An 18,477-nucleotide genomic window follows, 5' to 3' on the forward strand; every position below is an offset into this window, starting at 1 on the left:
AACAAACTCATCTACATCTTGGACAGACTGAGGGTGAGAAAATGGTCAGCACCCATTTCTGGGTGAACTATTCCTTTGATCTGAAGGGAGAAAAATCTGTATTATTTCAAATTATATGTTTTATTTTCATCCTTTACATTTGGGTTTTAAAGTAGGAGACTTTTTTTTTTTAACAATGTGCTGACTTTTCATTTCTGGGAGAACAACCACAGATCCGTAGGAGCTACAGCTAAGATAATGTGCCTTCAGTCAGAATTTAAAATCACATCTAGAGGAAAAATAAAACACAATAATGAGTCTTTGGAAGTTGAAGTTAAGATAAACAACTAAAAACAGCTAAAAGATCACAAACATGAACAGCAGGTCTGTTAAGCAATGCTTGAGCCAGAAACTGATTTAAAAGCAAGGTGAACCATCAGAATAGCAAAGCTAAATAAAGAAAAGTAAAATAAAAATAAGATTACATAAATTAAAAACGGCCAATTTAATAGCCACATTGCAATATGTTAAAGAGCACCACAAATATAATTATCTTAAATTAGCAGTCAATTTTTAAATACATTTTTGCCCATTTAAATTACCTGTATAATAGCACATGATTGGTCCAAACAGTCTATGAGACCCAGCCGTCTACTGAAAATATTCAGTCGATAACTCTACAAAGATCCTATTTTGGTTATTATGTTATAAACAGGGAAATCTTTAGCGATTTAGATATTTAAAGATTGCCATATACTCTAGTGTCAATATATCCAGCTATCAAGCTTATTGTTTTTTCTCTGTTATCAGCATTCACTGTTTTTTTGTAACTTGCTCTCAAATGTAACTTTCAGTAACATTGCCACGTTCAGGAGCTATGGATGTCCGTTGACCTTGTCCTGCAGGAGAGTCAAGGCGTTGGTGGAGAAGTCACGCAGGACGTGGAGCGTGTCACGCTGCAGCTGTAAGGTGTCACGTGAAAACTGCTGCTGGGTGTGGACCAATCTCTGCACAGACTTCGTGAGCGACTCCAGTGAGTGAGACAGCGACCCTATCAGCAGTGTGGTGGCCTGCTGTTCCTGCAGGCTGAGCGAGGCACTCTGGGATAAATGTTCCTGCAGACTGCGAGGCTCCACATGAGCAGGTTGGGGAGGGAGCCGAGCAGGAGCTGAACGTGGTGATGATGAGGCAGCCGTAGAAGGTGCAATAAATGTTGGGATACTGGAAGATGAGGGGCCATTAAATGTGTTGTGATTAGGTCTCTCTCGAACTTGGCTCTTCTCAGCAATAGGACGGCTCAGGAATACAGGAATACCAACTGGATTCTGGTTTGCTTGGCTTCTTGGGTGAATAAACTGCATGTTTCTGCCTGGAAGGATAAAAAAACCTGTTAATTCACACATTAACATCATATTTGAAAACCAGACACTTAAGAGTTGTTGATCATGTAAAATGGATATATAACATTTTATGGTCAATTTACAATAAGAGAGTCCATAATAATGGACACAATACAATTTTCAATTCCTGTGTAAATTAACTAAAGCTAAAAATGTCACAAAAATGTCAAATAAAAATGTAATAAACTTTGATTTTGCATTGTGTTAGCACCGCAAGGTTGTGGGTTCGATTCCCAGGGAACACATGTTAGGTAAAAAAATTTTTAGTCTGAATGCACTTTGGATAAAAGCGTCTGCTAAATGCATAAAATATATAAAAAAATATTTTATAAATGTTTTTTTTTCAAGGTAAAAATATGAAATAATTAAGTAAAGTTTTTCAAATATTATTTACACCAATCAAAGAATACTGATCAAATACATAATTTAAATCATCTATTGTGCCAAGCACATGTATTTTCTTAATCAACTTATCAACTTAATCAAATACATAATGCTCATCTTTTATGCCAAACACCAAAATAAAGATTTTTAGTATCATCGAGCCTGACATTTTTGTACTTTAACACAAAAGAACATGCTCTTCAAAGAGGAGGTGTATTCATGTCACCTAATGAATAAAGCAGTTATATATTCAATATATATTTTTAATAAGTTGATAGAGACAAAACAAACATGCCAGCATTGACCGATTAAATGAATCAAAATGTGTGTCAAGTATCTCTGCATTATTTCCGACCTTCCTTTCCTGGTGTGTCAGTCTGGACATCTGATAGAGGCACTGGTGAATCTGTCAATACAAAACAAATAACAAATTTATAATATTTTAAATATTCAAATAAAAACCAAACACTCGGTAATGATTCCGAATCACCTACATTTATTGAAAAATACAACAAAAAAGGAACTCACTGCTGAACATCATGTGAGCAGGAAGCTCTGTATCACTTTTGCAAGGGATAGTAGTGTGAAAAGGAGGTGGCATTGGCAAACTAAACGAATGAGGCCTGCCATTTGCCATGTGTGAGGAGCTGTGTGGGATCTCCGAGAGACCAGAAAAGTCCTCGTCTTCATCATCCATTTGGTCATCAATTTCCAAATCGCTCATGTTTTTGTTAGGGTTAGACATTTGAAGGATCTGGTGTACCATGGTTTCTATAGGCGAGAGCTGTTGTGCGATTTGGGTGGCCGTGGCTCCCGATGCCCTCATTGCGGCCACCCTCCGCTTGGTGTCACATTTGAGGTCTGCCCATTTCTTGATGACTTCAATAATTTCTCGGTGACACTCACTGACCTCGTTGATACGTGCTGTCACATCCGCCCATGTGCGGTTTTTCAGATCCTTCGAAATGCCCCGGTTGAACTTTCCTGTTGAAGTAGTGACTATTTAACTATTATCCTTAATATATGCAAAGCAGAATTTACATACTTTCAGAGCATTTTCAGATCCTACTGAATTACGTGATATGAAAATAAAAAGATATGTCTTACCGACTAGAATGTGTCGTTTATTCTGCACCTCACTGAGCAGCAGTTCAACCTCCTGGAATGTGAAACGTGACTTTCTTTTCTTAAAGCGCATCAAAGCACCTCCTGGCCCTCTGTAAGGGTATGGCATGAATTCTGACATCCTTCTTCCTCCACTCTTCGAAACTAACCACAACAAAATCAAACAGGGCTTCTAGGCAGCATCCATCAGAAGGCTTGAAGAATCATACGGCTGAAAAAAAAAATATATTATTCATCCAGAAGCTTTCAACATCATTTAACTAATCGATTCTCTTCAACCTACCATGCAAAAAAAAAAAAAAAAAAAAGTGCTTGAGTCAAAATTAATTCAACACATAACCTGTTCTTACTTGCACACTATCTGTGCCAAAACATCTTATTATTCAGCTAAGTTAAAATATACATTTTTATTAAAAACAAATTTAATACTTCATTTTATTTATACATATGAATTGTGCATATAAATAATTTGTTTTGTATATATATATATATATATATATATATATATATGCTACATTTATTGTATAATAAACTTACTGTCCCGCTGATTTATTATGATCATGTGATTAATGTTTTTAAAATGACAGAACAAGCACAAACAGAGATAATTTGGTCAAAGCACAGAATCCTAGTTTTCTAGGATCCTTTTACTTTAAATTAACTGTTACAACTAATTGCGGCGTGATCTCACAGCGCCTCGCCGGTGTGCCCATATGCTTCCTGCTTCTTTGTTGTTTTCCTGCCTGATCGTCAGAGAGCGATAGGAACACAGAGAACCGAAGCGAGCGCCATCACGGGACGCACAGCATCTATCCCGAGCGTCCAAATCTGCCATTTCTCAAATACCTCGCGTACAGTATTCGCTCGGACGCGTAAAGAGAGATTCATTAATCGCAGTAAGCAAACATTCCGCTAGGAAACGCAAAAACAGATTAGTATTTTTGTTTGTCGTTCGCCTGCCGGGTAGAAAAAATGGACTAACGTTACGCACGCATTTACGAACGAATTTGGAGTCAAATCGAAACTATGCGCGTCGGGACTGCGATAAACTTAGTCGTTACTGATATGTGTGATAGATCGAGTCGTAATTACCTACAGTGCGGCCGAACGTGTCCTAGGATTTGTCGGTGTAGTCTTGCCCGATAAACTTCGTAGGCAGTGATCCCCTGCGTCGCGCAGACTCAGCTCTACGTGTTTTTCCCCTCCACAGCGATAGTTCGCCAACATTCTATAGTAATCCTTCCCTGTGCCTGTGTGGAAGCTGTTCTCACTCTACATGCGAACCCTGCGGCCCAGTCTTAGCATGGAAATGTTCCACTTACTATTAAACTAAAGTAAATTTAAGTCGCCCTTTATTCGCATACAAGTTGAATATATCGCGTAAAATATTTATGGATTTTGTACGCGTTTTTTTTTTCAGTCCAACCGGCTGTTTTGTGGTATCTGGAAATTTTCAACACTCCATACAGAGTTCCAGCACAAAAATAAAACTCTGATTTCTTGGTCTTAAATTAATAAAATATGAAAAGGCAAAGACATTTCTAAAACGCGTATATTATTTTCTGGTTATGCCCCCAGCTGTAAAATATTCAGCTAGATATAATCAGCTAAATATTGCTCTCCGGAGTGCAATTTCTCTCTTTCTTATATATAAAAACACATTTATATAACGTAATCCATCAAAAGGTGAAGGTGACCTGTGTGTAGTCCATAAAACGTATGTGCTAGGCTATATATGACATTTTAATATTTATAAAAGAGAATGTACAAGCAACTAAGATTGTAAAATGGTTAACATAAATCCTAAAAATGGCTAATCTTCACTATTCAATAAAGGGCTATTCTTCAAAGTGGCATGCTGGAATTAATTTAGGCCTTTTTACACAACTGATGTGATTGAAGTGGAAACATTGGATTGTGTTGCAGCTCTCGATCTGTATCTGTGGACCACGTCTTCTCGAGGATCATATGAATATGAAGCAGAAGTTTTGGCAGCTACCAAATGAAATTATATATTTGAGAATCTGTACGAATGTTTACCATCATTTACAGTTTAGTGATGATGTGGCCATGCCACCATTTTGAGGTTCTCTCTCAGACGTGGGAGTGGCAGTGCATTGTTTGTAGCAACCGCTAGGTGGGGTAGTGAGTTCCTCAAATATGCGCGCAAGAGTCCGGGGAAAAAAGCTGTTGAGATTTGTCTCACGGCTTAAAGGGACAGTTCACCCCAAAAATGAAAAATCTTAAATGTTTTTTTTTTTTTTACTCAAAATTTACTGACTTTTTTTTTAGTTAGTTAGGAGAATGTCCCACACTGGGTAACCTTCATTTTACATTGTACAGCTAAAGACTGAATCAAAATGAATGGGAACTGAGGTTGCCAGTATACCAAAATCATAATTTGCTTCAAAGAAGAAAGTCACATGTTTGAAACTAAATAAATGAATAACACTGGGGGAAAAAATATCATTTTGGTTTTATTTTCGAAATAAAATAATAAAAGAAGAAAGATTATTTAAAGAACCTAAGCAAGTTGATGGGCAGAAAAAAAACATTTTGTCCATCATGAAAACACACCCTTGAAATTTTAAACTGGATTTATTTTTTTAAAAAGCTACTCAAAGTAGACAAAACAAAATTACATTTACCAATACTACCATCCATAGAAGTGCAGCACAAGCCTGTCAATTTTCCATTTGTTTCCAATCCACAGATATTTAGACCATCTCTCAGAAGGATGAAACAAAGATATGCAAACAAAAATGCAAGTTTTGGCCATTTGAGATACATATAAAACAATGTTTCAATTAAAAACTGTGATTAAAAAGTCTAATGTGAAAACAATTTCAAGATCAAATTCAATATACACTTTATTGATGATGAATGCTTTATACATGCAAGCAGATGAGTGTGCAATAGGAACGCAAGGTTCTAAATGGTCAAGTGTCTTCTTTATAATGTTTTTTCATGGAAAAACATTTAATGTGAAACTTCACGCATTGCGTTTATATTGTGGTTTCATCTGCTTGCCTGTGCTAAGTCTGTATCATCATTAAGGTGTGTACTGAATTTGCCCTTTAAATATCACTGTCTTGTTTTGCCCTCCAAATGGGCTTAGACTATTCACAGTTTTCAAGTGACAGTTTTCAAAATCTCCTGCAGGCTTAAAAAACAAAGATAGCAGTGCTGTTTCTATACAGATTAAATTACAATTACAGCACAGACTTGAAACAACATATTAGCATTCATTATTTTTCCTTGACATATTGAAGTAGAACAATAATAACTATAATAATAATAACTTACTGATATCAGGCAGTAATCCAAATTCTGTAAATGGTCATTTAAAATAAGAGCAACTTAATATTTTTTTATCAATATGTGCAAAAAAATTTCTACAGAAGGCTGTAAATGTGTTCAACAAAGGAAAATCCCATGGTTTTATCTAGCTATTAGCTTTGTGGCTCTCTGATTGGCCTCACTGATGCGGGATTCATTGACCACGGCCTGCAAAAAAAAAAAAGAATAAAAGAAGGGTTAATATAAAAAGGTTCAGCTGCTCTTTGTAGAACAGACGTTTCTGAACCCCTTCCAAACACTGACCTTGCTCTGTATGCGTTCAGTCTGGATGTTCTGGGTGTCGATTTCATTGCCCATGTCAAGTGCCATGCTTCTGAGGTTGCCAAGGATACTACCGACTTGTGCCAAGTTTTCCTCCATTTCATCCTCCTTTACATCGTTTGTCACTCTATCAGACAAAAATATTTTTTATACACTGTTCACATGTGTCGGGGTGCTAAGATTTGTTTTTTTTTATGTTTATTTGCCCTCCAAGGATGCATCTATTCGAGCAAAAATACTGTAAATACCGTTATGAAATATTATCAAAAATAAAAATAAACTTTTTTATTTTAAGTAATTCATTCCTGTGATAGTAAAGGATAATTATTAGCATCCATTAGCAGAACTCAGGGTCACATGAACCTTCGTTCTGTATGTTCAAAACAAATGTGCTTCTTAATATTTTTTGTGGAAACTGTAAAATAATCTTTGATGAATGTAAAGTTCAAAAGAACAGCATTTATTTGATTTATTATTTTGTAACATTATAAATGCATTTACTGTCACATATGATCAACTAATGCATACTAGCCCCAAAAAATATTAACGTTTTTTTTATTATTATTATTATTTATTTATTTTCAGTCTGAATAGAGCCAATTTAAGGAGGAGAGGCCAACGTTCTGGCACCTTCTAATATATCCACCGCTCATGGTCATCTTCTCTCTATCATCCAAAACTCGAGAAGAGGGCTGGCTAGACACCACCCCATCTTGATTATTACCCCAAACCTTCTTATACGCCCCACTTGCTTCAAAGTCCTTTAGTCTGAGAGAAGCCATATGAGAAAGACAAAGTTGACAAGATTAGTCATACCAGTTGTCAATGACTAAAACTTTGAGAAACTGAAATTTGAACTGCCTAAAGATTATGATGAGGATTCAACGCTGACTCTGAAGACACTGGTAGGTGAAGTTGCATCTGCTTTGAATGAACCACACAAAAAATAATCACAATACATATTATTTGGTTGGAGATTGTCTGACTCTAGTTATATAATTTAAGTCATGAGTTGCATGAGTTCGATGTTAAAGACCACCAAGGGCATATTATTAAAATTTCTCAGGTATTGTTCCTGTCACAAAATCTCTTAAATAGAGCAATATATATTTATACACACTACCAACAACATAAAAAGGACAATACATCCAACCAGTTTCTTGTGATTTCCTGAGTTCACACTTAAAAAAATCCAAGGCATGCAAAGTTTTCATGCAAGCACACTAGAAGCCGAGCCCCTCCAAACATCACATACTTATCACAGGAGCACAGAGCGCAGCATTTGCCCAGATCTGTGAGGTTTTTCTCAGCTTCCCTCATGTTTTGGTTAATCTGGTCCAGCCCTTCCTCAATCCGCTCAAGTTGCTCTTGATGATGGAAGGTGGAATCACAGAGTATGGATGTTTCAGGGGTTACAGTATGGAGACAAATTAAAAAAAAACAGAAACAACAGCATTCTCAGCAAAAAGCACCACACGCTGATAAGCGACTAAACATCAACATTATAGCTTTAGTTCCAAATGACAAGTGAAACAGACAGATATGAACTAAAAAATGATGTTATGAATATCTAAACACTGCATTTGTTGTGTGAGCACAAGTTGCACAACTTTAAGGGTAATTTCAAATGTTCACATGGGGTACTACATGAACCTCTACTCACAAAACAGCCAAAAAAAAAAAAAGACTATAATGTAGCAACATCAAAGCAGGGCAGGTTATCCAAAGGGACAGAGGCATGGGCAGAGAAATGACATCACTGATCGCCAAGCAGCCATGGCTCAGGTGTCAGGGAGGAAACCTACTTTGTACATGGCCAGATGCACAGACCACAACACCTGGCCATGTCAGTGAGATTTTTCTCAGCCTCCTTCATGTCCTTGCTGATCTGGTCCAGGCCCTCTTCTACACGGTCCAGTTGCTCTGCCCATGCGAAGGGAATGGGGAGGGTACGGGAGGCAGGAGGAAGGGGAATTGAAATGGGAAATATGCAAGCATGCACACAAAACCACATAGAGGGCACATATTTCTATATGTACAGAATCATATATGGCTGTATTTATATATGTCGTACTGAAAGGACGAGTAAATAACAAAAGATAGAACACGCGGTTTATACTACCACATCTTATTCAGTATCATTTGCATAAAGATAATCTCTACCTGTACAGATGCAACAGGATAAATGAACAACTAATGATGCATTTGCAAGATTGTTTAGCTGCTGTGCAGTTTATCTCTAACTATAATGTATGAAGATAATTCATTACCTCCCTGCTCGTCCAGCATAACAAGTGTCTTGATTCCTGCATCTTTACTCTGTTGAAGAATTGAAAAAATTCAGTACGAGTACACATTAATAGGCAACTGATGAATTTTCCTGCAGTTGAATGAAAAAAAAATATATGTTTGAGATATGTTTGCACTATGATTTTCAGTTTGTGCCCAGAGGCCAATTTTTAGAAAAGGGCTGCGCAAAAATAAAGAATAATCGCATGGTAACATTTATTTTGCATTATGCTTTATGAAATAATGAAAGATATTTTGATTGTTTGAACAGTGGGGTACAAAACTTTTGAGACCACTAATTTATTTTTCTTTTCATTATTTTTCTTTTTTTTTTTCAATTTCCAGGTTTAAATTACATCCAGTGGCCGTTTGCATAAAAAGCATAGAGTAGTCTTATAGTCATCAACATTTATTTCTTTAAGACTTTTTAACTTTTTTAGGTCAGTTATATAAAAAAGGTAATTTGAATCTGGAAAACAAGTCTGTTTACTCTCTGGCTGACTGCCAGTTGGCCTTAACATAGAGACTAAGTTTATGCATCTGGACCCAGGTTTTCATTATGGTCTCGGGCTTAATCTGTCCCAGGATGACAAGGCAGTTTCTACTGAGATACAAACTGATTTGATATCACCCACAACAACTGTTCAACAGTACAGGATGGGGCAACTGCAATTATGAGACATAATATACATAATCACTCACCTCCTCCAACAGGAGCTTCATGTTTCTAGTGATCTCAAGGGACTGTAGGAGGTAAAAATTCAAAACACAAGGGTGACTACAGAACATATTTTAAACCCAATGCAATATATATTGTTATAAATTATATTGAAAATGACCTCAGAGGACTCACTGGAAAATTGTTGCAGTGTTTACTTAAGCTGATTGTCTTGTATATTGTATTGAAATAAATAAAAAAAACAACTACAAATGATTATGTAATGATGCAAATACTTTTTTACTTTGTAAGTAGCCATGTAAGAGGTGTTCTGTGGCAGGGTCCAGATTACCCCATTGGGATTTATTTATTATGTATAAATAGCATAGGGACAGTACAGTACATTATACATTAATTAATACCCAATGGAAAATCTGGGGATGAATAATGGCTTCATTCATGATCAACCTTCACTTCGTCACAGTGAGAATCATAATAATGATGCAGGTGCATATAGACTGTGTTTAGCGTCATCATCCTAGTTGCTATGTTCCATGGAAATAACTAAGACCTGTAGTAACCCTAGTGGAAAATGTTTGATGTCATCACTGTAGGCCTATTAATGTGCAGCCTAATCAAAATAAGGCAGAAAAACACACACCATCTGAAGATCCACACAAATCAATGCAAATCAACATTGGACTTTGCTACTTTGGTGATTGTTAGCAGCATACCTCATCCGTCACCTGATTGGCCCTCCTCTGCAGCTCCTCCACTTCAGATCTCATGGTGGAGTCGGCAGCCATACTAGCTGAGAACTGCAGCAGGGGGAGGACAGGTCGAGGGACGTGGTTATTCTTAGAGCAAAGGCTTTATAAACTCAGCATGCCTCAGATTGACAGCAATAATTGGTCTGGCACAACGGAGGAGAAACGGCACAGCTGATGTGTTGCATAAAATCAGACCCCCTCATGCAAAACCAAATCCACCATTTATTAATTGCTAGGTGCATCTCGGAATCAGCATGCATCCCGAACATTAGGCTGGAAAATTCTACATCTTCATTGTTTAGAGGGTGTGTTTAAGTTGTCACAGTGTCTTGCACACCTTTATTTCTTGACTAAAGAAAAACAGCAGTTGGCATTTGAAAAATCAATGGGGCTGCATTATTTTACAACCTTGAGGCATCTTCATTATACTTTGGTCATGTTCAGAGGCAAATGACTTGAAATATGAACATGAACCAAAGATGTGAAATGAAAATATACAAATATATGATGTATTAAAGGAATAGTTCACTCAAAAAAAAAAAAGTATTCAACCTCAGGTAAATGACTTACTTTTTTCAACAGATTAAGATCAATTTAGCATTACATCAGTTGCAAAGCAATATTATGGATTATGGGTTTGTATTTAAGCCGAAAGCTAAAAACATCTTAATGCTGTATTTGTTTTTTTTTTACAAACATGCAGCTTCCGCTTGACAAGTTGTTATTTGATGCACTGGAGTCATGTGGATTACTTGTGAATTACTGTGATGTTTTTATCAGCTGTTTTGACTTTCCTTCTGATGGCACCTATTCACTGCATTGGTGAGCAATTAATGTCATGCTAAATTTCTCCAAATCGGTTCTGATGATGAAGCAAACGTCTACATCTCGGATGGCCTAATGGGCACTATTTTCATAAACAATTTTCATAAACTTATTTATAGTCTTATGATTTTAAGGGAAACATATTTCTGTAGAACATAAAATCACCCCACATGCTACTCCACACAAATCTTTTCAGATTTTATGTAGTTTTAATTATATTATATTATATCTATCTATTGTCTGGTTCGCCATAGAATCATTCAGGTGTACAGCTTGAAAGAAACGGTTGATCATATGTGGAGCAAAAATCATGTCATAGCATATGAGTAACATCGATAATAGCAAGAATGGTGGGCTCTTTACTCTTTACCTTTACTACATCACTAATTAAAGTTCATAATCCTTGTGTTTCAGTAAAGTGGAAGAGTTATGTCAGTAATTAAAAACAAATGTAAATGTTGCTCACAGGTTCATAATTATTTTAGAATGCAATTTATCATGAAATGCATTTATAAACATTAATGAGACAGTTGAAATTTGTTTTTTCAAAATGTTTTTGGTAAGAAACAAATGAACCCCAAGAAAATCAAATCTAACAATACTTTTATGGGTAAACCTCTTTGTTTAGATTCATGTTAGATCGATTAGCGAAATTGAGTGAAATTTATTGCACCAATTTATGATGGGCTTTAAAAACTTTACATTTGTCTTTTTATGTTTTGATTATTATGATTCTACAAATCATTTACTGTTATTTAAGTATACCAGGAAGGCAGAATAAATCTTGATTGATCATCATCAACATTTAATACTTGAAAATATCAAAGGAGTCTCTTTAAAAGGGTTAAGATTTATTAATCGTATTGCATTCCCTGTTTAAGCATACTGTATAATGTACTGGACTGATTTGCCTGTAGGTTTTAAACCCCAGGTGGACATGGATTTAATGAGGGGATTTCATTTGCTCATTGCTGAGAGATCGTTGTCCAAACACCAAAAATGAACGAATGAATGAATGAATGAATGAATGCATGAATGAATGAATGAATGAAGCATTTAGTGCAATGGACAGTAGACTAAATCAAAGCAGAAAATAATATTTTCTTTCTAAATTTTCTTGCAAGTAAAACAACAAAAGCAAAATAGTAAAAGCTAAATTTAACATCATGAGCTGTAAAAACATTGAATAATAATAATAATAATAATAATAATAATGAAACATTTAATTTACTCCTTTATATATATATATATATATATATATATATATATATATATATATATATATTTATTTATTTATTCATATAACATATTGTAAATTGTGTGTTTGTGTATATATATATATATATATATATATATATATATTTTTTTTTTTTTTTTTTTGTGTGTGTGTGTGTGTGTGTGTGTGTAATTAATCTTATACCAAATCACATGTAACAAAATCAGGATTATGTTTCTATTTGCCTTTACATCTATATTGAATGAATAAAGCTCTCTCTTAAAACAACATTAGTAACTTAATCATATCAGAATAAATTATAGGAGAGATGATAATATACCTGATAATATCCCAACACAACTGCATTAACAGCCTTCGTATTCTCTGATAATACTTTGGAAGTAAGATAGGTACAAAAATATTTAAAGTTTATTTTTCAACGAGATAAAAAAAGAAGATAAACAGCTTACCGTATGACACCAGTTACTCTCTTAAGCCTTATTTTTCCTGAGGATGGCGCAATTAAGACAAAGTCGTTTTATTCACCCACTAGCGCTCAACACCTGTTTGTTTACTCGTCGATCTGATTTCAGCATCATCTACTCAGCGCGAGCAGCCAGTTGTCTTCATCACAGGTAACTCCGAGGCCGCGCCCCTTTGTGATGCCGATTGGCTGTTATTGTAATAATTAGCTTGCGCTGGGGATTTTAATTGGCTGTTGCAACTGTCAGTCATTTTTATTTCAGCTCCTGATGTGGGTAAATTGCGTTGTTCAGAGCAACCGGTGTTTGCGCAAGTAATGAGGAGATCTGCTTTTGTAAGTCCAAAACAAATAACGTTTATTTGAGCATTAGCATAATAACAGCAAAACCGACAGCTGATTCATATTCTCAGTTCTTAAATAATATGGCTCTGTATTGTTCTTGCTATTATCTATTCGAAAACCATTGTATTCTGGTTTTTAATTTATGGTGGAATTCCCTTTGTAAATCATAAAACAAAAGTCATGGAATAAATGAAAAGGGCACAAAAAAGGAATGGAATAAAATATGGAAATATGGCATAAAGTTGAAACCATCCTCTAAAAATGCAAACAATCGTTGCAACAAAGCTGCCACCTAGTGTAAAGGCACAGTATGACCCTCCTGTCATAGCGAACAATGAAACAGATAATTATGTCAGTTATTAAAACTGAGAGACATTTGATAATGACAGGCCACAAAGAGGAACTGACAGAACATAATCAAGATGGTGAAGAACATTCTTCTTCATTCAGGAGTACATAGTCAGCTGCAACCACTGTAAGCAAAAAACAAAAGAATGTTATAAAGAAGCAAATTTAGGGGATGTTGTTTCTTTGTGTTCTTTAATTATACTTCACATACAGTACCTCTTGAACCTCAAATTTAACGGTGCCATCGTTGTCTTTATCAAGTGTCTTGAATGCACCTAAAACAACAAGAACATTATCAAGGCAACTCATGCTGAAACTAAAAAATACTGAGACTATGATGAAAGAATGAAAACAGCAAAACACTCGGTCAACGTACGACACATAGCATCCAGGCGCACAAGACACCCAATGTAATTGTCGAAATCCATGTTGCCCTGTTCATCACTATATCGCCGGATGATCAACTGGAAAAGCTGGTCATTGAGTGGGAACCCTAAAGGAGGGAAGAGAAATTACAAATTAGAACCAAAAAACTATATTCTATTCCAAAATGACTGGTTGACTGTGAATAATGACTGGTAGATATACTAGCATTTTTCCACAATACTGAAAAAAAAAGCACATAGAGGACTTCAGCATGCCTTTTAAAAATGGCAACACAAAGTGAACCACTTCAGTTCTGACAACAATCCTCACCTGCTGCTTTGAAAGCTCCAGGTAGCTCATTAGACCCAATCAAACCAGAGCGATCGGCATCAAAAGTCTTGTAAATGCCCTGATATTAACAAAAACAGATTGCTCAGAAACATTTATGACAGTGAAGGGAAATCTGTCAGAAGTTGCAAACTCACTACTAAAGCAATTCAATAAATAAATGAATCATGATGTACATCAAACTTCTGTAAGACAAAATACTCCCCCAAACATAATGTCTTTAATAATATTAAATAATTAAGGGGTAATCAACAACTTGCCGTGCATTAAAGAATTTGAAATACACAACGTTGACATGAGATTTAAAATCCTTTAATGCACGGCAAGCCATTGATTATCCCTCTTATTCCATGGCCATTTACTAGTACTGACAACTTAAAGCTGTTTATGATGTTGATAGTGCAATATTTAACCGTAAGGCTAAAACTGGTGGTTATTTTCATCAGTTACAGCTCTTTAGCTCTAACATTCTGCCTGCTTCAAATCAGATACAGAAACTAAATAGTAATAATAAATGAATTAATAATAAAGTTAACCGTGTTTATACCTGCCATCTTTTGATGTTATTCCAAAGAAACTTGAATTCCTCAAATCCCAGTTTTCCAGTGCTGTCACCCTGAGAGCAGACAGTTAAGGCTAAATCGATGTACAGTATGTGCAGTTATTCACAAAATGTAATACACAGCCCCTTCTGTTAACATTTTTATATGAAGGATACATCCATTACTGCCACCATGCTTCTGCAGGACTCAATACTGAAACCATCTGTCTTCAGGTCACCATCTACAGGTAAAAATAAGGGATCATCTTATTAGAACTGTTTACAAAATGGCCCATTTGTGTCATATATGTGTGTGTGTGTGTGTGTGTGTGTGTGTGTTAAAAAAAACTCACGTTTGGAAATAATCTTGTTAAGGATGTTCATCAATTCATCAGGGCTCACTTCCATGTCCTATGACGAGAGTAAATGAATGAAAGATGTCAGAACAATCACATTTTTTAAATCATTGACAGACACTAGCAATGTCTAAAACACAGAGACAGAACATGAACTTGCATGTAAAATATGCATTTTATGTCAGTAGTTCTGAAAACAGGACGGCAGGGACAGGGGATGAATTATGATTATACATTCAGCATATGCTTACAAATGAGGAATACAACAAGTTATTTATCATTATGAGGCAATAACCTGAGAAGTGCAAGCAATACAAAGGTTCAAACATTTTCCAGTGGAGTAAGCATACATTTTTTTTTCTCTCTGCAGGATGCAGTTGAGTGCTCATGGAAGAAATTTGTTTCTTGAGTATCGTCAGTCATTTAGCTGTCCAGATAGTCCCAGTAGTTAATTTAATAAATTAATTGACACATAATTAAAATGCTAAAAATACACCCACAAAACATGATGTAAAACCTTTTTATACCCTCAGTAATTGTTGTTTTTATTGAAAAACATACAGAAACTAAATGTGAAATCTTTTAGAATCGCGAGTTTAATTTATCAGTTCAGTATGTGTTGGAGTTTTGTAGAAGTACGGTCATAATTACAGTAGAAATACAGTTGAAATATTTCAAATAATTAAAATTTTGTGTTAGACAATGGTGTTGGGTACAATTCTGGCCTTTGTAGTAATGTTTTATTTCATTGTGCATACCACTGTGTGATAGAAAACACTTACATGATCTCTCTAAAACTGTGTTGATAGTAATTTTCCACTCTCGTAAAAAAGGAAAAACATGCTCTCTCTAACTTTAAAGAGCACTCCTGCATCTAATTAATCCAATACTTCAGTAAAGCAGGCTACCACACCCCTCTATGACTCAACACAAACCAAACCCATCGGGACAGTTTATTTCACAATGGCAGGAATGTGAAAAAGAGGAAGATCCAGTCATACTTTTGCCTCTGGACGAGTTTGGCATGATTTGACCACACCTATGTCAGTTTGAAGATCAGTAACTGTGAATAATATATACAAGCCTGTATCACGGCAATAAACTGTTCTGAAAACAGAGTGAGAGTCTTGCTGGGTGCAGCGAAGTGATGGAATGTAGGCAATGCCTCTGGAAGTTGAGGAAGTTTCTGGTTTGAAACCAGAACATCTGATGAAAGCATTCAAGTTTCTGATTTGGAAAATTGTACTCAGACTCAGATACCTTGATAGACCTTTGTATGCAGGTGTAGGGATCATGGGAAAGGTACGGGAGATTACATTAAGACCCAGGATATAGAAGAGGAAATTTAATCTCCCCCAAAAAAAGAGAAATGATGAACATAGAAATTTCCTTAAAGTGAACTGACTGAAACAACATGGGAAAGAAAAGATAAAAGGTCCGTGGCCTGTGTACTCACATCTCCTGCGATTTGTTTAAACACCTTGCGAAACTGCCTCTCTTCATCGGTTTCATTCTGGTTTGCATATGCAAGTGGTCTTTTGGGAGGAGGCTGGAAGAGCAGACAAGTGAAGTAGTGATAATTAAGTACATTACAATATTTTAAGGTAAGAAATCAATGCACCACTTATTTGACTTCCTGGATTTGCCAAAGTGCTTAATGACATAGCACACCTCAAACCATTCAACACTATGAAAAATAAATAAATAAAGATTTTTGCAAACTTACAGGGTCAGAAGGAACAAACTGGTCGGCGTTGCTGTGTTGCATGAAAATGGAAAAAAAGATATTGATGAATTGTTTAAAATGTATATGTTTTTTATTTGGACAAGCAGTAGTGAGAGTACAGGCTTACCTGACAACATCTATGAGCCCTTTAATAAGTTTGTTGGCCAGAAACATCTTGAATACTCTGAACATAATGATTAGACATGATTAGGTTATGCAAGTTTTTTTTATATCTGTATCTAAATATAGTGTAAAAGATACATATATGACAATCAGCTCACAACAATACTCCTTTAAAATACTATTTATGGTATGTACGTGTAGGTACAATGGTATTTTTATCTTGAAGAAGTAATGCACTGAATAAACGAACCATTTCCTGCATTATGACTGTCAGGACTCTACAGTCATATGTGAGTTATGAACACATGAATTGCAACGCATGATGTTTATGCCGTTGTTTTGGTTTAACTACTGTAATATCAAATTTATAAGTTACAGTTTAGTAGGCCGTTTTGGTTTAATCCTGACGCACATCAGAAATGAGCAATGTTTTATTATAGAAGTATTTCAACTGCGTTCATATGAGAACTCACCAGATTAAGTCGCTGAATAGGTCCAGTGGAAAGGTACAGAGGAAGAAAAGATCAGCTGCCCAAACAAACAGATAAAAGTAGAAGCAGTTTCCCAAAGGCGGTCTGTTCTTTATGGATAGAGTAGCTCTCCACACCCAAACCCAGTCTTCTGATTTGTCAAACTCTGGGTCCTATAAAGGCGAGGCAAGTTTCACAAACAAAACTGCATAGGTTTTGCGTGAGGACGTCAATTTGTAGGCTGACTAACATCATTTATCGTGTATTAAGTACCCTCTAGTGAGAAAATGTTGTATTACATTCTCAATGTTCTTAAATATTTGTATGTAGAATTTTAGAAATAGCACTTCTTGATTTATGAGTGAAATAATTTTTAACTGTTGTAACATACATTTAGGTCAGCAACTCTGTATACACACACACACACACACACACACATACACACATACATACATACATACATACATATGGTATGTGGTATTTGTATTGTTAGATTTTTGTGTTATTATTTAATGAAACAATTTTTAATTTTAATTTTATATCATTATTATAATATTTATTATATAATTTATGATAATTATTTAATTATTATAATTATTGTTTTTTTGTTTGTTTAATTAAGAATTAATCAATTAATGTTTAATTAAGATAAAAAGACATCAGATATAGTATGGAATTACAGAACTTTTAAACTGATTGTTCAGTTATATTGTGGAATAAGATACGAACATTTAACAAAGTATTCAGTGTTCAAGTCTTTTCTCACGGCACTTATTTTTTTTCCACTTTAAGTTACTAATAAAAATAGCTTTATGTTTTTGTTGACTCAAGAATGTACAAAGAGACTTTTACTTTTTAGTTTTATACCTGATTGTACCGTTATTCTGATTTGTGTTTTATTACTTTTACATTGTTTTGTACGTTTTTAGCATACAATCACAGGGGATATACGTACAACACACATTATTATTGTGTGTGTGTGTGTGTGTTTGTGTGACGAGTAAAAAAGCAAAAAAAAAAAAGCAAAAAAAAGTATACAGAACCAGAATACAAAACACAGTGGTAATCTACGAATTAAATTAAGCCTAAAAAAGTGGATAAAAATA

At 35.2% G+C, this 18,477-nt stretch overlaps 3 protein-coding genes across 5 annotated transcripts; all 3 read right to left on the reverse strand.

Moving 5' to 3' along the window:
* Window positions 1-101: 101 nt before the first annotated feature.
* LOC128029141 (uncharacterized) lies at window positions 102-4,383 on the reverse strand. 3 transcript variants are annotated; one of them, XM_052616717.1, is made up of 5 exons: window positions 3,985-4,383; window positions 2,871-3,099; window positions 2,292-2,747; window positions 2,119-2,169; window positions 102-1,348 (listed from the first exon to the last, which is right to left on the reverse strand). In XM_052616717.1, exons 2-5 carry the CDS (start codon window positions 3,007-3,009, stop codon window positions 855-857), a joined length of 1,140 nt encoding a protein of 379 aa, XP_052472677.1. In that variant the 5' UTR covers window positions 3,010-3,099; window positions 3,985-4,383; the 3' UTR covers window positions 102-854. The 3 variants fall into 3 exon arrangements, with proteins under 3 accessions (XP_052472677.1, XP_052472676.1, XP_052472675.1); XM_052616716.1 differs by having other exon boundaries at window positions 3,981-4,383; XM_052616715.1 differs by lacking the exon at window positions 3,985-4,383 and adding an exon at window positions 3,426-3,931.
* Window positions 4,384-5,543: 1,160 nt separating this feature from the next.
* On the reverse strand, window positions 5,544-12,879 carry LOC128029147 (synaptosomal-associated protein 25-like). Its single transcript, XM_052616726.1, has 8 exons — window positions 12,738-12,879; window positions 10,191-10,274; window positions 9,501-9,542; window positions 8,780-8,828; window positions 8,315-8,432; window positions 7,140-7,277; window positions 6,492-6,636; window positions 5,544-6,395 (listed from the first exon to the last, which is right to left on the reverse strand). The coding sequence occupies exons 2-8, from the start codon at window positions 10,260-10,262 to the stop codon at window positions 6,330-6,332; spliced, it is 630 nt and encodes a 209-aa protein (XP_052472686.1). The 5' UTR covers window positions 10,263-10,274; window positions 12,738-12,879; the 3' UTR covers window positions 5,544-6,329.
* Window positions 12,880-13,080: 201 nt separating this feature from the next.
* LOC128029146 (calpain small subunit 1) lies at window positions 13,081-17,609 on the reverse strand. The gene is made up of 11 exons (XM_052616725.1): window positions 17,375-17,609; window positions 16,906-16,962; window positions 16,779-16,809; window positions 16,509-16,601; window positions 15,050-15,107; window positions 14,874-14,938; window positions 14,703-14,771; window positions 14,138-14,216; window positions 13,818-13,934; window positions 13,658-13,716; window positions 13,081-13,566 (listed from the first exon to the last, which is right to left on the reverse strand). Exons 2-11 carry the CDS (start codon window positions 16,950-16,952, stop codon window positions 13,540-13,542), a joined length of 645 nt encoding a protein of 214 aa, XP_052472685.1. The 5' UTR covers window positions 16,953-16,962; window positions 17,375-17,609; the 3' UTR covers window positions 13,081-13,539.
* Window positions 17,610-18,477: the final 868 nt, after the last annotated feature.

Source organism: Carassius gibelio, chromosome A15, assembly GCF_023724105.1.
Source record: "Carassius gibelio isolate Cgi1373 ecotype wild population from Czech Republic chromosome A15, carGib1.2-hapl.c, whole genome shotgun sequence".
Taxonomy (NCBI): domain Eukaryota; kingdom Metazoa; phylum Chordata; class Actinopteri; order Cypriniformes; family Cyprinidae; genus Carassius; species Carassius gibelio.